Source organism: Girardinichthys multiradiatus, chromosome 19 (genome assembly GCF_021462225.1).
Source record: "Girardinichthys multiradiatus isolate DD_20200921_A chromosome 19, DD_fGirMul_XY1, whole genome shotgun sequence".
NCBI classification, from domain to species: Eukaryota; Metazoa; Chordata; class Actinopteri; order Cyprinodontiformes; family Goodeidae; genus Girardinichthys; species Girardinichthys multiradiatus.
This window is the reverse complement of record NC_061811.1, coordinates 30,760,905-30,780,156: the sequence shown is the minus strand read 5'-3', so window position 1 is coordinate 30,780,156 and position 19,252 is coordinate 30,760,905. Positions and strand designations below refer to the sequence as shown.

General features: G+C 40.8%; 1 protein-coding gene across 1 annotated transcript in view; it reads right to left on the bottom strand.

Moving 5' to 3' along the window:
• pacs2 (phosphofurin acidic cluster sorting protein 2) overlaps positions 1–19,252 on the bottom strand; it is an 83,165-nt gene that overhangs the window by 25,402 nt on the left and 38,511 nt on the right. Inside the window, exons 2-10 of the mRNA XM_047345208.1 lie at positions 9,941–10,028; positions 9,669–9,758; positions 8,449–8,574; positions 4,639–4,801; positions 4,341–4,414; positions 4,104–4,184; positions 2,383–2,442; positions 2,137–2,291; positions 850–940 (exon numbers count right to left, since the gene is read on the bottom strand). Of these exons, the coding sequence (XP_047201164.1) occupies positions 850–940; positions 2,137–2,291; positions 2,383–2,442; positions 4,104–4,184; positions 4,341–4,414; positions 4,639–4,801; positions 8,449–8,574; positions 9,669–9,758; positions 9,941–10,028 (928 nt within the window). The remainder of the gene's footprint in view (positions 1–849; positions 941–2,136; positions 2,292–2,382; positions 2,443–4,103; positions 4,185–4,340; positions 4,415–4,638; positions 4,802–8,448; positions 8,575–9,668; positions 9,759–9,940; positions 10,029–19,252) is intronic.

Here is a 19,252-nt window from a genome sequence, read left to right as displayed (position 1 = left end):
ATTGTGACAAAAAAAGCAAAAACAGAAGAAATCTGAAAGCCTTTGAATACTTGTTCATGGCCTATGTTTTCCTCCTTTCTTTAGTCTTAAAATGTATGCACTTCAAGTAATAGAAAATACTTTTACATTTTCTTGGTTCTTGGTAAAAAAAAAAATTATTTTAAAACACGTTAAAAACATGTTTTTATCCAAATTTATGTTTTAACAAAATGAGTCATTTGTACTTTTTTTGTTCAATTTTGTTTATTTGTTTAGCCATCTAATATGACCTATAAATTATTCTGGCATAAAGTAGATAAAGCAGATAATAAAAAAAAAGGATGATGCTGCGTCAGTTTTGTTTTTGTCATTTTTCTCCTGTAATTCTAGTTCTGTTAGGCCTGGCATTAATTTTTTCCTTCACTTTCCCTGCTTTGCTTGTGATTTAAAGCCCACACTGCACAATATGTTGGTCCAAGAACTGGACAGACAATGAGTTTAAAAGCAGCTAAAGTCCTAAGAAAACCTTTCCAAGAACTTCACTTTAAGACTGCAAAAACAAAAGTAATAAATCTATTAAAAAGACTTTTTCTCCTCCACCAGTCCCAGCTGCAATTATTTGAGTTAGGAAAGAACTACTTTTATCATCCTTGTGTCTCCTCACCTAAGACGTGTTGGGAACTCTCATGGTGTGTGGGTATTTGCACTGTCTCAGTGAGCAACATACATGCATCGTTGGCACATTAAGTATAACATAGAAAAAATGCAAACAAGCTTGCTTGTTCTTATAGGTATACATATGAAACTGGAATGACATTTTAGATGCCTAATGCAGGGTTTTAATAGACAGCAAGAAGTGGAATAACTCACCGGGCTCGGGGGCTCTCTGTGGCTCCGGCTGCTGTGGATGCTGCCGATCTCAGTCTGGGAGCTGGAGAGGGAAAGGCCCTCGAAGTATGGCCTGAAACAGAGCAAGTATGGATGAAATACAACACATCTATTCCATATTTCCATGTCATCAAAAACAAATCATGTGTGTCTCTTTACAGATGATTCACAGGGTTGGCATAAATACATCTGAGCTGAAAGACTCCCTGAAGAGGAGTATGGCAATTTCATTTCTATTTCACACCCCATCGAAGTGTGAAGGACCTTGTTAGTGGTTGAGAAAGGTTCCCAACAGATGTCAGTCTGACTTTTCAACATTCAGAAGACATAAAGCATACTTCTGGAAAGCATCAAGGCAAACAAAAGACACTGTTCCTTCCTTCCTTCCTTCCTTCTTTCCTTCCTTCCTTCCTTCCTTCCTTCCTTCCTTCCTTCTTCCTTCCTTCCTTCCAGTTCACTGTAGAACTATTTGCCATAGTCATAGTGAGTGTTTATAATTTATATTTTAAGGTGAGCACAAAGGACTGGGAACTCCATCTGGAAAGGTATGTAATTTCTACATGAGAAATGGAAAGGAACTCTGGACTAAAGTCCACATATTTTTCCATGATGTGTCGAATTAACCAAATATTTCCACCAATTCTTTGTCAAAGGATTTCCACCCCTAAAACTTTTTATTACATGCATTTGCTGATCCCATTCGACAAGCTGAATATAATATAAATGTTGGCATGCACAGAGGGAACTCAGACACTTGACTAGAAATACAGCAGTCCCAACTGTTCTTTACGATATTAACACTGATATTTCGATGATGGCAATAGGTTTTTAATATTTTGTGTAGACCTAATTAGGTGATGTCTGAAGGCAACAGAATACCGACACCACAATTTAAATGTGTATCTGTAAAAAAATGCTGAAAACCAGGAACCATTTTCTTTCCACTTGAAAACTACAGGGTAATTGGTGTCTATTAGATAAAATTCCAATTAATCACACTGAAGTTTATGTTTGTAACATGATAAAATGTGAAAATGTTTAAGGTGTCTAAATACTGCATTGGGGTGCTTTGTCTTTCAAAACATGAATATTCAGGGTCTAAAAATAGTGATCCTGATTTTAAACAGAGAAATAAATATAATGTTTGTGGAGACATTTCCTTTTGCCTTGTCATAAAAAGTTTTATATTTAGCAGGCAGTAAGGCTCGCCTAAATATAAAACATAAAATGTCAACTAATTAGTAACTAGAGACCAAGTACACAGCTCACTTTAGTTTGGGTTTTGGTGTGCTGAGGACGCTGTCGTCATCGTCCAGCTCTGGGCAGCTGTCACTGGGGTTCTCAAACTCCACACTGTCCAGATCCAGATCCTCCTCCTCCACCTCAGGAGGCGGCTCTGCTGGGTCCTGCTCTGAGTCCAGCACCTTCACAAGCATACATATCATACCCTTTGTGACAAAAGAACCAGAAACTCTTTGGAAAGTGCAAGAATATAAAAAAAAAAAAAAAACGTACCTCATCAGAAACTCTGAAGCGCTTCAGGAGCGCCACCACTCGCTGCTTAAAGTTCTGCTGCTACAATGCAGGAACAGAAACCCACAGTCAGTGTGTGATACGATTCTGATTGAGAACGTTGTTTTGAAGAAATACAGGGAATATTAGCACATCCACACTGACAGATTTCTCTGGATGCTGGTTTTTGGTTATTGATGCAACATGATGACTTACATCATGGTTTATGTGGCTTATGTGGCAGACCAACACAAATCAGCACATAGTTGTGAAGTGGTAAAAAAATATTTTACAAATGAATCATGCACCTTTACTTCCCCAAATTAAAATCCAGCGCAACCAGTTGCCTCCAGAAGCCACCAAATTATTGCCTATCTGTGTTGTTTGTTCATTTGAAGCCCTCAGAGGTTTGTTAGAGAACATTCGTAAACAAATAGCATTATGAAGACCAAGGAACACAGCAAACAGGCCAGGTAACAAGTGGTGAAGACGTTTAGAACGAGTTCCAAGGTTTGAATATCTCACAGAACACTTTTCAATCCTAAAGAAATGAAACAAGTATGGTATATCTGCAAACCTACATGGCCGACGTGGCCATCCACCTCAACTGAAAGGCCCGCCAAGGACAGCATTAATCCGCGAAAAAGCCAAGAGACTTATGATAACTCTGGTGGAGCTGCAGGGATTCACAGACCTGCACACCACAGAGTTGACCTTTATGGAAAAGGGTAAAAAAGCAATTGTTTGGAAAAAAAAGCCTTTTAGGAAGTCCTCTTTAGAGTTTGTCACAAGCTACATGCTGGTGGTAGCATCATGCTGTGGGGATCCAAGTCTTTAGTATAAAAAGGGAAGCTAATGAGCACTGATAGTAATATAAATGAGGCTATTCTGCACAGAACATCAGTCTGTATGAAAATTTGTAAATTTTGAAATGTGGTGCAATGTGATGAGCAAAGCTGGTAAAGACACATACCAGAAGACCCACAGCTGTAACTGCAGTAAAAGGTGAAATGTGTTGACTCAGGGAGGCAGAAAACAAAAGTCCCGTCACACTTTTCCGATTCAGAGTTTTCTAAAACATGTTAAGACCTGTGCATCATTTTCTTTCCACTTTACAATTTTATGCTTCTCTGTCACATAAAATCCCAATAAAACATATTGAAGGTTGTGGATGTAAATCGAGAAAATGTCACAAATGGGTTTGAATACTTTTACTGAGCACTGTATATGGTTCTCTATGGTTACTGTCCAGGCATCCAATACCTGAAATTGAAAAAAATAAATGTAGTACTTAACAGTCGCACCTGGACAAATCCTTTGTTCCACCATGTGCAGTTTCAAGTTTCCTCTACATCATACATTTGGTCTAATGCTAGTTAAAGCTGGATTTCCCTTCAGAATCTTTCCTTCTACTTTTCTGCATATAGCTCCTTCATGTTCTTGTGGTGCAGCGTGGTAGTTTTGCTTAAGGTATAAATAAGTGCAAAATAGTCTCGGCTGCCGTTGTTTGGGAAAGAAGTGAACAGAAAGAAGTGAGCCCAAGCAACATTGAGGTATCTTTTGTTAAAAGTATTACTTTGAAGGTTGATTTCCTGGAGCTGATTGCAGCACTGACCAAAGAAATAAAAAAAAAAAACGAGAGCCCTCTGTCTGAACATTATACAGAAAAACACAGCCAGGGGTTTGTTTTCATGTGGTGCTCGGTCTCATTTTACATCTCTTACTCTGGTGATAGAGGGAGTCCTCACAATCGACCTCCTCTGCTTCTTTGGTTTCCTCACATCAAACTCATCATCTTCAAGATCCTGAAAAGATGAAGGAGAGGAGACAAGGTTCAAACTTGCAGTACAATTTCTGGGAAAAGACAGCATCTCTCGTTTCTTCCTCATTATTCAAACGGCTCCAAAGATGAATTCATCTCACAACCTTTAAAAGCCAACCTGATCTGCAACTGCACTCACTTGTCCCTGCACTGCGTCGTCACTGGCCTCCTGCTCTGAAGAGAAGCTCTCATACTCTTCCTCTGAGTAGTTATCTACAGGAGATAATAAGCAGGAAGATTAAAGGTTTGCAAATTCAGGGATGCATCATACATATCAAAGTGACAAGCAGCCAGCTTCAAAATACATCAAATGACAAATCTGCATGCTAGGTTGTTATTCGTTGCTTTACACATGATATGAGAGGCAGAAAAACAGTGATTTCCGCTTTGCTGCTGGTTTTGCTCATTCCTAGAGCATAATGAAAAGTAAAGCCTACCAGAGCATTTGATCTTCTGTCCTCCCTGCAGGGCTGCCTCCTCGTGGTCTATTGGCTGACTGGAGAGGGAAAAGATCCAGATCTCTGCCACTTTGCCCAGCATGTCTTTCTGGTTGCTGCAGAGAGGCAGAACCTGACCTCCCTCTGTCGGGTGCTGCATCACCTGGGAGACGTAGGAAAAACTAGAATTAATGCAGAACAAGGGGCAAAGTGAAAGATTTTCAACTGAATCAAAAAACGAAGCTAAAAGTACAATTAAGTAAAAACGGCAACAATAAATGTAACACCGGATTAAAATGCATTAATAAATAAGCCTGAGGACAAAAATATTAATACAAAAATCAGACCTAAGGTAGGTCTTGAGTTTGCTTAAAAACATATTATCACTATTTCACAGGCCTACAAAAAGAAAACTACTCATTATTTATCTTAGTTCGAAGTGTAAAACAATTCAAATCCCTTCAACTTTTCCATGCTTTGCCACATTAAAATCATAAATGTCTATTTATTTTGAATTATCACATAATTGTGAAGTGGAGGAGAAATTGCACAAGGTTTTCAAATGTTTTACAAATAAAACAAAAAAGGAGGCCCATGTTAACTCTGGAGGAGCTGCAGAAATTCACTGCTCTCATGGAAGAATCTGCATTAGTCCTGCATTCCCAAATCTGGCCGTTATGGAAGACTGGCAAGAGGAAAGCACATTGTTGAAAGAAAACCATTAGAAGACGTGCTTGGAGTTTGCCACAAACCAAGTAGGGACACTGCAATCATGTCAAGGAATGTGCTCTTGTCAGGTAAGCCCAAAACTGAACTTTTTCCCCCATCACCCTGTCTGAATGCATCATCCTCAGGGTGAAACACAGTGGTGGCAGCATCATGCTGTGGGGACGCTTTTCTTCAACAGCGTCAGGGAAGCTGGTCAGAGTTGACTGGAAGATAAATGGAGTTAAATACAGTACAATACAGGAAGAAACCCTCTTAAATACTGGGACCGAGGTTCACCTTCCAGCAGAACAACATACAGCCAGAGCTACACATGCATCAAAGCAGATGCATGTGCTAGAATGGCTCAGTCAAAGTCCAGAACTAAATCCAATTTAGAATCTATGGCAAAGGCTTGAACACCATTTTGCACAGGTTTGTGTAACCTGGTTATATAAGGGGTTCCCTAAAGGGAGAAGGTTTGGAAAGACCTGTGTGAGATGCATCATCCCTGTCCACTTTGAATGATGAGCGGGTCATGAATACAATGCTTAGTCAAGCCTTTTCATTATGGTCAGTGCACTTCACAAAGCCTGCCGAGAGTTTTAGAGAACAGCATTTCAAGGTATAATCATGAATAGGAAGCAATATGGGAATAGCAACAATATCACATCTTTATGAGGATTCATTGCACAGACGCCTCAGAGCTAATACAAAGTTTATTGAAGGCAAGTGGCTTGGGATCTCTAAGGAGAGGCAGAAAAAGCTGCTGAAAACATGGATTCCCCTCTCTACTCATTATTTTTGAAATAAAGCTTTCGAGACTGGGTGACTGGATTGAACTGGAAGCAGGAGTTTTTATCAGTTATCAATAATCTACCTATGATGGCTGACAGTAATTGTTATCTTACCATATTTTGTCTCAGTAAGCTGTTTGTGAGTGGGGTTTATTTTGAGTTCCCAGCTCTTTAGTTTGTCTTCATAGCATAAAATATTTCTAATTAGTCATATGATTTACACTTTTAAATGGTAAAGGTTTGTTTATGAAAAAATGTAACTTGATGTAGCATTAAGATAAGAGCAAACAAACTGACCTTTAACATACTTATGCACACACAGATCCACACATGTCACTATTCTGACCAAGACTGTTGCCACATACTGTGCTGCTTGGATTATCCAAAATGCAACATTTTTGTTCATAAAGCTGCTTGATAAACTGGTTAGTTGAATGAATGTGGATAAATGGCAAACAATGTTTTTTTTTATTAATTAATGAAGCTTAGTAAAAGTTGTATAAACTGCTTCCGGCACTTACATTTAAAAGTTATTAAACTCGCTCTCTGAAAATGTAGACTAGACAAGATTCAAGAGAATTATAGATTCAGCCTTAGTTCCTGATGAAATCACTATGGGGAGACTTCAGTGTGCTCTTAGTGCTGACTCAGTGCAAAATGTCAAGCCAGAAGAGAAGGGAGTCAGACAGAGAAAATGTGGACTAAGGAACACGCAGAACTAAGAAGCTGCATCCAATTGAGTCTACAGTCTGATCCACTTGTTTAAAATTCGATTGTGTTGTTTGTTTAGCAGTTCTTTTAACAGAATCTTGCGGAAAACATTTGAGAATACTACGGTGAATAAAAACAACAGCCCACAGCCTCAGAGTAACCTCCCCAGGCTGACGACCTTTCCAGCTAGCAGAGAGAGAGCACTTAGGCTGAGTTATAATTAATAAGTCAATCTGATGATCCACTATTTTTGAGGCTTACCACTTGACTTCCATGACATCTTCTTGATTTTGGAAAATGTGCCTCAGAAACATAAGCAAGAAGCAAAACTGGTCAGTTTTTCACTGAAACTGATTTGATTTCCTGTCATTTATAGAAGAAAGGCTTATTAGAAAATATTATTTTTTTATTGTTTATTCATCAATTGTTGCAGTGTTCCTTTAAATGCTTTTCTCCATTTATTTCAGTCTGAATGTGTTGCTCTGACTAAAAGCACACCTGGGACACTGTTTTCTGCTACACTGCACTGAATGAGAGGCAGATGCAGGATGACTGGATGATTCAGCTGCACCACAGTGGTGGGATGTTATGTTTTGTGATTAGATTCTTCCTTGAAAAACAGAACAAGCCTCTCTGTCCCACTGCAGTCCGCAAAAAAGCACCAGTTTGCACGTTTAGCTGAAAATTCAAAAGTGTTTCTCTATCTTGTGCTTCAGTAAAACTACATCCGGATTTTTTTAAAACCTCACTCTGGTTTCACAGTGTTTTTTTTATTTTCTTCTCTCAGCTGCTGTGCCTTAACAAGCCCCGCTGAGCTTTGTCAGCCATATGGGATCTCCTTTGTGCTTTAGCATCATGTGCACTGACATCGAGCCCTTCATTTCTGTAATCCATGCTTTCTTCGAGCCCAGGAAACCTTTTTTTTGGGTGAGATGTGATAGGTTTATTGTGCCATTATGGTTACATTATTCACGTCAGAACCAGACTGGCTGCACTTCCATCACAAAAGTTATCTGAAATGATGCTGCACAAAGAAAATCCCTAGACACCAATTGTCCCAAATGTAAAACTACAATTTAGTCCAAAACAATGGGATAGTGGAGTTACAAGTTTTAAAATACTTAGACACCTGGGATGCTGACTAGAAGAAGTCAACAAAATAAAAACAAATTAATGCACTCTAAACCATGTGAGACCCTGGACATCCTAGAGAGGGCTTCAGGACAATTTGAGTTTGTCAGAGACAAAAGAGTATTATTCAGACTTATTCAGGCCTCTAAAAGGCCAGAAGTCATTAAATAGAAAACAACAGTTGGCAAAGTCTAGCATTATATGTCAAACAGCAGCTAAAGCTTCCAGCACTCATTATATTTTCCTGATCTGTTTGACACTAACAGCCTGTTAGAGCTAAAACACCTTTCTGCTCCCACCTGACTGAAGACTACCAAACACAGGCAATGCAGCACAGGCAAATTACTGCATTTCTATTCCTCCCTGTCACACACACACTCCCAGCCCAGTGGCTTACAAATATTTAACTCCGCAGTAAACAACCTCAACATGACTAGGTGTTGTTTGCAGTGTGGTCACACTGTACCTCTGCCATATCAATAGATCCCACAGCCAAAGTCTTGTAGCCTAAAATAGTCCGGTTCTTGTACCTTTTTCGTCTTTGGAGCATTATCTGCAGCTTGTTGCCTTCTCTTTTCAAGAAGTGTGGGTACTGATAGAGAACAGAAACAAGGACAAAACTGCATCAATACCCATTAAAATATTACTTTTAGATCAAAACTTTAATTAAAAAACAAGTAGAGCTCTTTTGCTGCTCTAAAATAGATAATTTGTGATATGATCATATTTAAGTCAGTTCTAAATTGCAAATTAAGAACTGGATATATACAGCACATTTAATAGTAAATTTATAACTTATTTTTTAACAAGTTAATGAAAAAAAAAAAAACTCAGATAACGCATGCAAACATAATAAGCAAAGCCATGTTAGATATAGGAGAAGGAAGACACAAAAAGTAATTAATTTAAATCTCCCCGTCTGAATTCTGACTTGCAGAAAGTTGCAGATTTTCCTCCAACTCCAACCTTATAAACCAATATGGCTGCTTGTGAAGAAGATCAACTGTTTAGTGGTTCTTCATTGGCTTCTACTTAAATAAGTGGAGCACAATTGTATGAAAATGTTCCTTTTGCATTGAATCCAAAAAAGATTCTGTTAAATACATTGTAATTAGCCTGTATTGCTAATGTTCTTAACTTCATAGAAGTCATTTCGTATTTCTCATAGTGGGTCACTGAGTACAATAGACAGTAAATCTAAATGATCTTCATACGTGCAACTGGAGCAAATTTAAACTGGAGCCAAGTTGGATCCCAGATCTTTGTTCTGTACAAAACTGACCGCAACATACATTCTGTGTGATAATTAAAGCTCTCTTTGAGTCCCCTGCTGGTCTGGGTGTCCTAAGTAACTGTGGAGTTTGTTTGTGCCTCAGACCGGCTCTCTTTAAGAGTTGATCATGTAAAACTGTTGCAACCTCTGTAAATGTGTATGAATCTAAAGCAGAAAACTATAGTAAAAATTACAGCACTAGCTTCTACCAAAAAATTACCTGCCTAGAAATAATATATCATCTCTGTGGTGTATGAGTGGGTTGAGTGCTTCAACTCATCCCACTCATTGTAGTTAACGTCTATACATTTTCTTTCAACAGAATATTCCACATAAAGCCATGGCTGAATAGTAATAGAAATGCATTACTTCTACCGAACATTAAAATGGGGGTGGTTTTTGTTTTGCTTTACCTGCAGGGAGAAGGTGAGAGCCAGATCAGTCTCCACTGACCCACTAGGTGGCAGCACAATCTCATGGGACCTCAAAATGCGTTTGGAGCCCTAAGGAAGAAAAAGTCTGCCGTTAAAAAATGTCCTCAAATCTCCTGGAGGTAGTCTGTACAAGAATAGACATTATAAGACTTTTACAGGGGATTTTTATCAGATGATGTTGAAATGAGCCATGTCCACATCCCATGATTATTTTTAACATATACATTAAAGCATAAAAAGACAATGCTTACCTGAATCTTGACTGCAATGACCACAGAAATCAGCTCTTTATCAAGCTCCTTCATCACCACCAGCTTTTTAAGAGTCAGACTGCACAGTCTGCAGAGGGGCACACATACAAACAAAGGAAAAATGGTTAGCACAGCTCTCCAAATGTGTTTTCATATGCACAAACAGGTGAGTCACGCAATACAAGTCAATCTGCATGTTTATCAAACAGTGAGATGAATGGTTTACAGAGAGAAAGCAACACAAGCACTGTGGCCCTGCTGGTGTCCTCCAAGCTGTAAACAGATTTATTGGTTCATTAGAAAATGGCATTGCTTTGACACATAAACAATTTTCGCAGACTAATTAGATACTTCACATTGAGACAGCGTTACTGTCTGTAGCATCTAGGGAATTTAACCTGCTTTGATAATGGTAGGTACCTAGATCAAGTTATCTAAAGTGCTATTTCAATTTTTTATTTCTGTAAAATATCACAAATATTTGCAAAATGTCACATACAAAATACAACTGTCATGGTCTGGTGTTGCTAGGGACCCAAATACAGAGAGGGGGATGGTGAGAGCAGAATGAAAAACATGATTTAATGGACAGAATAGACCAGGATAAACTGGGTGAGTACAACAGAGGATCTGACATGGAGCAACTGGGCTGAGGAGTATTTATAGTGGGGACTTTGATTACTGGATGCTACACAGGTGAGGAAATGGGCAGATCAGAAACAGCTGTCAAAGTCCAGGAAGCTGAGGTGAAAGTAACACTAGTGTCCAAAAACACAAGAATGTAGTAAAACATAAGATGCTAAAATGGAACCAAAATTATTAAACTAAACTAAACTAACTCTCTCTCACTCTCTCTCTCTCTCTCTCTCTCTCTCTCTCTCTCTATATATATATATATATATATATATATATATTGTATGCGTGGGTTCTCACCGGGTACTACAGCTTCCTCCCACAGTCCAAAGACATGACTGTTAGGTTAATTGGTTAATCTAAATTGCCCTTAGGTGTATGAATGAGTGTGCATGGTTGTTTGTGTGTTGCCCTGTGATGGACTGGCGACTTGTCCAGGATGTACCCCGCTTCTCGCCCATAGACTTCTGGGGATAGGCACCAGCTCCTATATATATATATATATATATATATATATATATATATATATATATATATATATATATATATATACTTTTTTTAAAGCAGCTAATTTTAATGAGCCACCTCTGACGTACATATTAAATCTCTGTCCTAATTAAAAGAGATGACTGGCCTATATCTAAATGTCCTGTTATGGTTTAAATCTCACTATTGTGAGTTAGCAACTAAAATATTAATTCCTCGTGATATATTATTCAGTTTTCAGTCCGGATTTATTAAAAGACACAGAAGCCTTAAGAGTAAGTAATTGTTTTAATGAGCCTGTGCAGTCCTTGTGCTTGACTTCTCCATAGCTTTCCACACTGTGGATCACACCTGAATGAAACTAAATAATCAGGTTTTAACTCTCAGAACATACAGTTGGGGGTGCTGGATAGTGCCCCTCCCGGGGACTCCAACGCCCACGTGGGAAACAACAGTGACACCTGGAGAGGCGTGATCGGGAGGAATGGCCTCCCAATCTGAATCCGAGTGGTGCTTTGTTAATGGACTTCTGTGCTAGTCCATAATGAACACCATGTTCAAACATAAGCGTGTCCATCAGTGCACTTGGCACCAGGACACCCTAGGCAGGAGGTCAATGATCGACTTTGTTGTCGTATCATCAGACCTTCGGCTGCATGTTTTGGACACTCGGGTGAAGAGAGGGGCTGAGCTGTCCACTGATCACCACCTGGTGGTGAGTTGGATCCGCTGGAGGAGGAGAAAGCCGGACAGACTTGGCAGGCCCAAGCGCATAGTGAGGGTCTGCTGGAAACGCCTGTCGGAGCCCTTGGCCAGGGATGTATTCAACTCCCACCTCCGGGAGAGCTTTGTCCAGATTCTGGGGGATGTTGGAGACATAGAGTCCGAGTGGACCATGTTCTCCGCATCTATTGTCGATGCTGCTGCCCGTAGCTGCGGCCGTAAGGTCTGCGGTGCCTGTCGCGGTGGCAATCCCAGAACCCGGTGGTGGACACCGGCAGTAAGCGACGCTGTCAAGCTGAAGAAGGAGTCCTATCGGCTGTGGTTGGCTTGTGGGACTCCTGAGGCGGCTGACGGGTACCGTGAGGCCAAGCGTGCTGCGGCCCGGGCGGTGGCAGAGGCAAAAACTCGGGCCTGGGAGGAGTTTGGTAAGGCCATGGAGAAGGACTACCGGTTGGCCTCGAAGCAATTCTGGCAAACCGTCCGGCGCCTCAGGAGGGGGAAGCAGTGCTTCGCCAACACTGTTTATAGTGGGAGTGGGAGGCTGCTGACCTCGACTGAGGACATTATGGGGCGGTGGAAGGAGTACTTCGAGGATCTCCTCAATCCTGCCATCACGCATTCCGTGGTGGAAACAGAGGCTGGGGACTCGGGGTTGGACTCTTTCATCACCCAGGCTGAAGTCACCGAGGTGGTTAAAAAGCTCCGCGGTGGCAAGGCTTCGGGGGTGGATGAGATCTGCCCTGAGTACCTCAAATCTCTGGATGTTGTTGGGCTGTCATGGTTGACACGCCTCTTCAACATTGCGTGGCGGACGGGGACAGTGCCTTTGGATTGGCAGACTGGGGTGGTGGTCCCCCTTCATAAGAAGGGTGACCGGAGGGTGTGTTCCAACTACAGGGGGATCACACTCCTCAGCCTCCCTGGTAAGGCCTACGCCAGGGTATTGGAGAGGAGAGTCCGGCCGATAGTCGAACCACGGCTTCAGGAGGAGCCGTGTGGTTTTTGTCCCGGCCGTGGAATACTGGACCAGCTCTATACTCTCTACAGGGTGCTCGAGGGTTCATGGGAGTTTGCCCAACCAGTTCACATGTGTTTTGTGGACCTGGAGAAGGCATTCGACTGTGTCCCTTGTGATGCCCTGTGGGGGGTGCTCCAGGAGTATGGAATCGGGGGCCCTTTATTAGGGGCCATCCGGTCCCTGTACAAGCGGAGCAGGAGTTTGGTCCGCATTGCCGGAACTAAGTCGGACCTGTTTCCGGTGCATATTGGACTCCGGCAGGGCTGCCCTTTGTCACCGGTCCTGTTCATAACTTTTATGGCGGTTCGCAGCCGAGCGTGAAGCTGCTGGCAGGAAGATCAGCTCCTCCAAGTCCGAGGCCATGGTACTCGACCGGAAAAGGGTGGCTTGTCCTCTTCAGGTTGGAGGGGAATTACTGCCTCAAGTGGAGGAGTTTAAGAATCTCGGGGTCTTGTTCACTAGTGGGGGAAAAATGGAGCGGGAGATCGACAGACAGATCGGTGCGGCTGCCGCAGTAATGGGGGCACTGTGCCGGTCCGTTGTGGTGAAGAGAGAGCTGAGCCGAAACGCGAAGCTCCCAATTTACCGGTCGGTCTACGTTCCTACCTTCACCTATGGCCATGAACTTTGGGTCATGACTGAAAGAACGAGATCCCGGATACAAGCGGCTGAAATGAGCTTCCTCCATAGGGTGGCCGGGCCCTCCCTTAGAGATAGGGTGAGGAGCTCGGCCATCCGGGAGGGGCTCGAAGTAGAGCCGCTGCTCCTCCACATCGAGAGGAGCCAGTTGAGATGGCTCGGGCATCTATACCGGATGCCTCCTGGACGCCTTCCTCGGGAGGTGTTCCAGGCACGTCCCACCGGGAGGAGGCCCAGGGGACGGCCCAGGACACGCTGGAGGGACTATGTCTCTCGGCTGGCCTGGGAACACCTTGGGCTCCCCCTGGAGGAGCTGGAGGAGGTGTCTGGGGAGAGGGACGTCTGGGCGTCTCTGCTGAGTCTGCTGCCCCCGCGACCCGGTCCCGGATAAGCGGAAGACGACGAGTACGACGAGTACGAGAACATACAGTTGGTTGGTTTAAACAATTATGTCTCAGAAGGGTGTATAAAAGGTGAAGGCATTTCCACAAGCTTTCCTTGTTAGGCCAAAGGTGTCCCGCAAGGATTGGTTCGAGGACCACTCTTATTTATTTTAAGAATCAACAATCTTGATTTTGTTATGAAAATGTTTTTAGTAAGGTATGATGCACCCATACCTTATTAGACGTTTATCAGCCTGACAAATCTTTTTACTGTAGCTCTGTTTAGTGCATGTTGTGAAATTCTAAACCGCTTGGGATGCTTAAACGTTAACTCAACTCAAAAATACGTTTTTAATCTTCCATCTGTTACCACTCCTTGTGGTTCAGTGACTGATTTAGTGTACGAAGGCAAAAATCTACCAATCTTGACTAATATTTTGCTCTCCTTGAACTCTCAAATCAAACTGTTGGTAAACAACTAAAACAAGGTTTCCTCTTCAAAATCAAGTCTTGTCTTTTATGTCTTGCATGATTGAAAATTGTATTAATGCTTTGGATAGTCATCATTATCAAACCATTCCCATACTCTTATTTATAAATCTATGTTTGGTCTTCTCCATTCATATATAAAATCATACATCCTCCAAAACAGTTAAAATAGGGCAAAATGTTTGCTCAGATAAAGTGTTTCTACTACGCCATACTCAACAGAAACAAATGTTTAGCCCCTCACTCATGGAATCAGCTCCAACATCAGTGGAATATGAAGGAACTCCTCCTGTAAAGTTATAACATAACTTTAAACATTGTAAAATTCAAATATATTGATGTAAATTTTATGATGATTTGGTAATTATTTGACAGCTGCACATAGCAGTTTCAGTTGTTATTCTTTATATTTTATTGCCTGTTCTACTATGCATTGTGTATACATTTTTAGCTCTGTGTGTTTTTGCTTTGTGTTCATGCTTTTCTGAGCTGCTATCATTCAAATCTCAAGAATGTTTTGGTTAAATAACACACAAATAACAAACACAATTTAAATTGAGCTGAAAAGCAAATCAAGGCTTTAAAATTATTTCTGAGAGCTGCACAGTCATAAATGGCCAGGAACTGTGGCTGCAAGGATTAAAAAAAAAACAGGCCTAATGAGGTTTGCAAGATGCTATTTTTTTCAAAAAGCACAAGATCCACATACCTATTCATTCTTTTCCACCTCCTCACATCTATAACTTGTGGCGGTTTTTTACTTGGCTTTTTGTTAGTATGCAAGCTGAATGCTCCACAGAGACAGAGTGGGCTGCAGGTATACAGAGTACAGTTGATGGAAAAAACCTTGAAGCTACTGCAGAAAATTTCCTAATACATCAGCTAAAGAAAATACAAACATAGTTAGAAATAAAATCAATTGACTATAAACAAAGCTGACACCTGGATTATGTCTATGGTGTTTTAAAAATGTATAGTTTTACCTATGTATGATTGCTAGGTCATATTTATTAGGTTAAAAAAATCATGTACTGGTATTACATGGACTACAATATGCCTCATACGACATCAACCATGTGAGCTCTGGTTGCTCAAGTAGCCAGTAAACTCGCAACATGTTTTCTGTAACTAAAATGTTCTCCACAGTGAGATCACTTAAGGCTAGACAGATATTAATCTGATTGCTGGAGGAGGGACAGGTTAAAGCAAAATTTTTACAATCGTTTGTCCTCCCTAATTTGAGTACCGTGCTCCACAGCAGGCAGATCTAAATCCTCCACAGTTGCTACAACTAGTGCCTTGAAAAAGCTTTCATACCCCTTGAACGTTTTCACAGTTTGTCACGTTACGACTACAAACTTCAATGTATTTTATTGGGATTTTATGTGATAGATCAACATAGAGCAGTGCGTAATTGTGAAAAGGAAGAAAATATATGGAGTTTTTTTTTGTTAAATATTTTGCAAATTAAAATCTTGAAATCAAAAATTGTATGTAGCCCTATATACTCTGTACTATTTACTAAAATTCTGGGCTATCATCTGCCTTTAAAAGGCACCTATTTATTATATAGAGCACAGCATAGAGCACAGCATTGTAAAATGTATTTTCAGTATAAATCTGACCATCATATAACATCTCAATAAAAGACAAGACAACAAGTTTTGCAGTTGTAATGTCACTTTCGCAAGGCATACTACCAGAGTGAAGAGCGACAGTAAAGCAGGATGGTAGGCTGTAGGCAAACTGACAAGGGCATTGTTAGGGTAGTGTGTGTGTGTGTGTGTGTGTGTGTGTGTGTGTGTGTGTGTGTGTGTGTGTGTGTTTAGGTTGTACTTTAACAAACCTGTCACGATTTTGGAAACTCTTCCTCACATGGGGGGTTGGGTGGGCGGGCCTTGTAGAGACCCTTTTTTTGGTTCTTCAACTAAATGATTTAGACAAGCAGCTTTTATACTGCAAACTATTGACAGAGTGGTTGTTTGAATGACATCAAAGCTAAATTACCCTGGGATACAGAAACCTGGCATTAAATGCTGTTCAGAGCTTTATTGTCACATTGTTACAGAGGTGGGCTGAAACTACCACTATAGATAGAACAGAAAGCCTGATACGCCAATAAGCACACATTCACTGGGATTAGGACTTGACCACACATGTAATCTAACTCCTCTGTAGCTTCTCTATTTTAAGAACCGGAAATAGACAGATGAGGCGGCGAACAAAAGAAAGCAGCAACAGTATCAGCGAAGTCCGTTTCAAGAAGCACACACTTTACTGAGTGGCATAATTATAACGCTGTGGCTGTGCTGCAGAGGGGGTATCAATCAGCCTCGGTATGAAGGAAAAACACTCGGACAGAGAGCGGTGCAGTGATGACAATGGCAGGTTTGAAAAAGCCTGGGCAGTCTGAATGAAGACTTTTCTCCACTTTAGCTGACACAACTCAAGAAAATCCCAGGCACAATGGACGCTGGCCAAATGAAGGCTCACATTGTCTTCAAGCTTCGCACATCCAGACAATACTCTGCATTCTGCTGCTCCTGTTTTGTATTCTTCCCTGGTTCCACTGATCCCAATCCCACCACTTCATCTATCTCAGTTATGCAAGGTTGCTGGATGTTGGTTTGTGGGTGCAAAGGCAAACAGATGACTGCAGATGTCCTGGGACACATTTACAAAAGAGATTGAGCAACATTACATTTCTAATAATGTATCATAAAACCTACATTACTTATTACTCAGATGACTAAAAAGTCAAACATATTTGACCGATGTATTTAAACAGAAGTGGCTAAAAACTTAATGAAAACCAAACTAGCTTCTTGGCATTTGTTCATGTAAGACTAGTTTATCAAGGATTTATCAGTTTATCAGAATAACTTCCTATTTTCACTCTATGAGCATCTTTTTGGTTAATTTGAATTATTTCTATATAAACAAACACAGTTTTGTTATTCTTAAGCATAATCAGTAAGCAGTCTTTCATCCCAAGCGCTGTTTCACTCCCAAACAGCGCTTGGGAGTGAAAAGGCACCAATCTTTTTCCAGGAAGCCCAAGCAGCAGCAGGCTTGCTGAAGCAATCTGTGGTCCTCTTTCATAGAAGACATAAAGGTGTGACTTAGGCCCCTTTTTGTGGTCTCTGTAGGTTTCCTGAAAAGACCAAGATGGCATGGGGGGGGGCTGAGGTAAGCCTGTTATTGGTGCACTTCTTAGTTGCCAAGAAGTGCAGTGATGGCCTCATAACCCGACTTATGTAAAGGTTTGCAGCTTGTGGGTGTGATGTACAGATGACAGATTGTTTGTGTGACCAGTTGGGTGCTGATTTTAAGGAAAAAAAACCAGCGGGACCCCAACAGTGAGGTGTGTTACTCACATCATTTCTTGCCGTTAACACGCATTGTAGTGAAGTGGAGCAGAAAAGACTAGACCTTAGCCAGTCTTTGTTTTTCAAATATTAGCCTACATTTCAATAAATACTTTATAACTGTAATACAAGTTGTGTTAAATGCAGAGTCCAAAATTGATCAGGTGTGGACGACATCTGGTACTTAATATTCTCCCCACCTCCAGTCCACACGGTCTCACCTTAAACAGAGCTTTTAAAAATTTGAGCTTCTATCTTTTTCCATGTGGAACAGAGATGCAAACTGTAAAATATCTATATTACTGTGGATAGTCTTCACTACTTCCACTGCTTAGGGCAGTGGTGTCTAAACGTCATGCACCACAAGCCAAAATTGGCTGATTGAAAATTATTTAGGGGTCATAACATATATTTATTTTTTTCCATTCAAAAACAGAAAATAATGCTATTCTGAATTATTTTCTTTTTGCCTGCTCAGCAATACTTTAAACATGGAATGCTTTAATGAAACAACGTAGAACAGAATATATTATTGTCTCAGACATTTGCTTTACTAAAAGGTGTTCAGTTTCCTAACTTTTTGGGTCGAACAATTTCTATATAGTTGGTCTGGAAAATGTTTTTAATCTATTCCCAGCAACAACAACGACAACTACTTTGAAAATGCTTGCTGTTTTAAACCAAGTTTAATGAACGGATGTGTTCAAGTCTGTTTTTTAAGTGAAAAGTTGTTGGACATTTTTTCTCGTGCTTACTTCAAAATTTTAAATGAAAGCAAAACACAAAAACATGGCTGATAAGAGAATAATGTTTTTTTTTACCTGATATTTTCCATTTAAGAAGATTTAAATTTGTCAATGAACATGTCATCCCGACAAATTGCAAAAAGTGCTAATTTGTACGACGATTTAACTGTGGTCAGGGGCCACACATAGTTCCAAGGCCCACTAAAGACCCCCGGGCTGAACTTTTAGCACCCCTGGCTTTTTTTAATTGAGACACGCACCACAGCATCAGGATAACAACTTTGCAACCGAGTTGTGTCATCTGGATTGAAGCATCCAGCAAAGTTTTTCTCACATTTTATTGCTAAAATTGTGCTCTCTACTTCAAATGTATCACCAGAGCTCAAGCTGATGCATGCTGAATATCTGTGATTGGAATGACTAATCTGATTAGAATCAACAAGGATTTATGTGGTAATTTGTATGAGCTTCTTCTTCTGGAAAGGCTTCTTCCAGTTAAGGCAGATAGCTACACCTAACTCAGTGTTCACCAGACCTGACCTTAAGAAACTAGTCCATGCCTTTATTACAACCCAACTTGATTAATGTAATACACTTAATGTTGAGGTCAGTCGGGTCTCCCTTTCAGGTCTCCAGATTGTCCAGATTGCTGTGGCTTGTGTCTTAACTGGAATTCGTAGGATTGAACATATTTCACTGGTTTTATCTTTCCTTCACTGGGTCCCTGTGTGTCACAGAGTAGATTTTACATTTCTCCTGTTGACCTATAAATGTCTTAGTGGCCTTGCACATCATATCTCTCCGATCTACTTCAACCTTATGTTCCT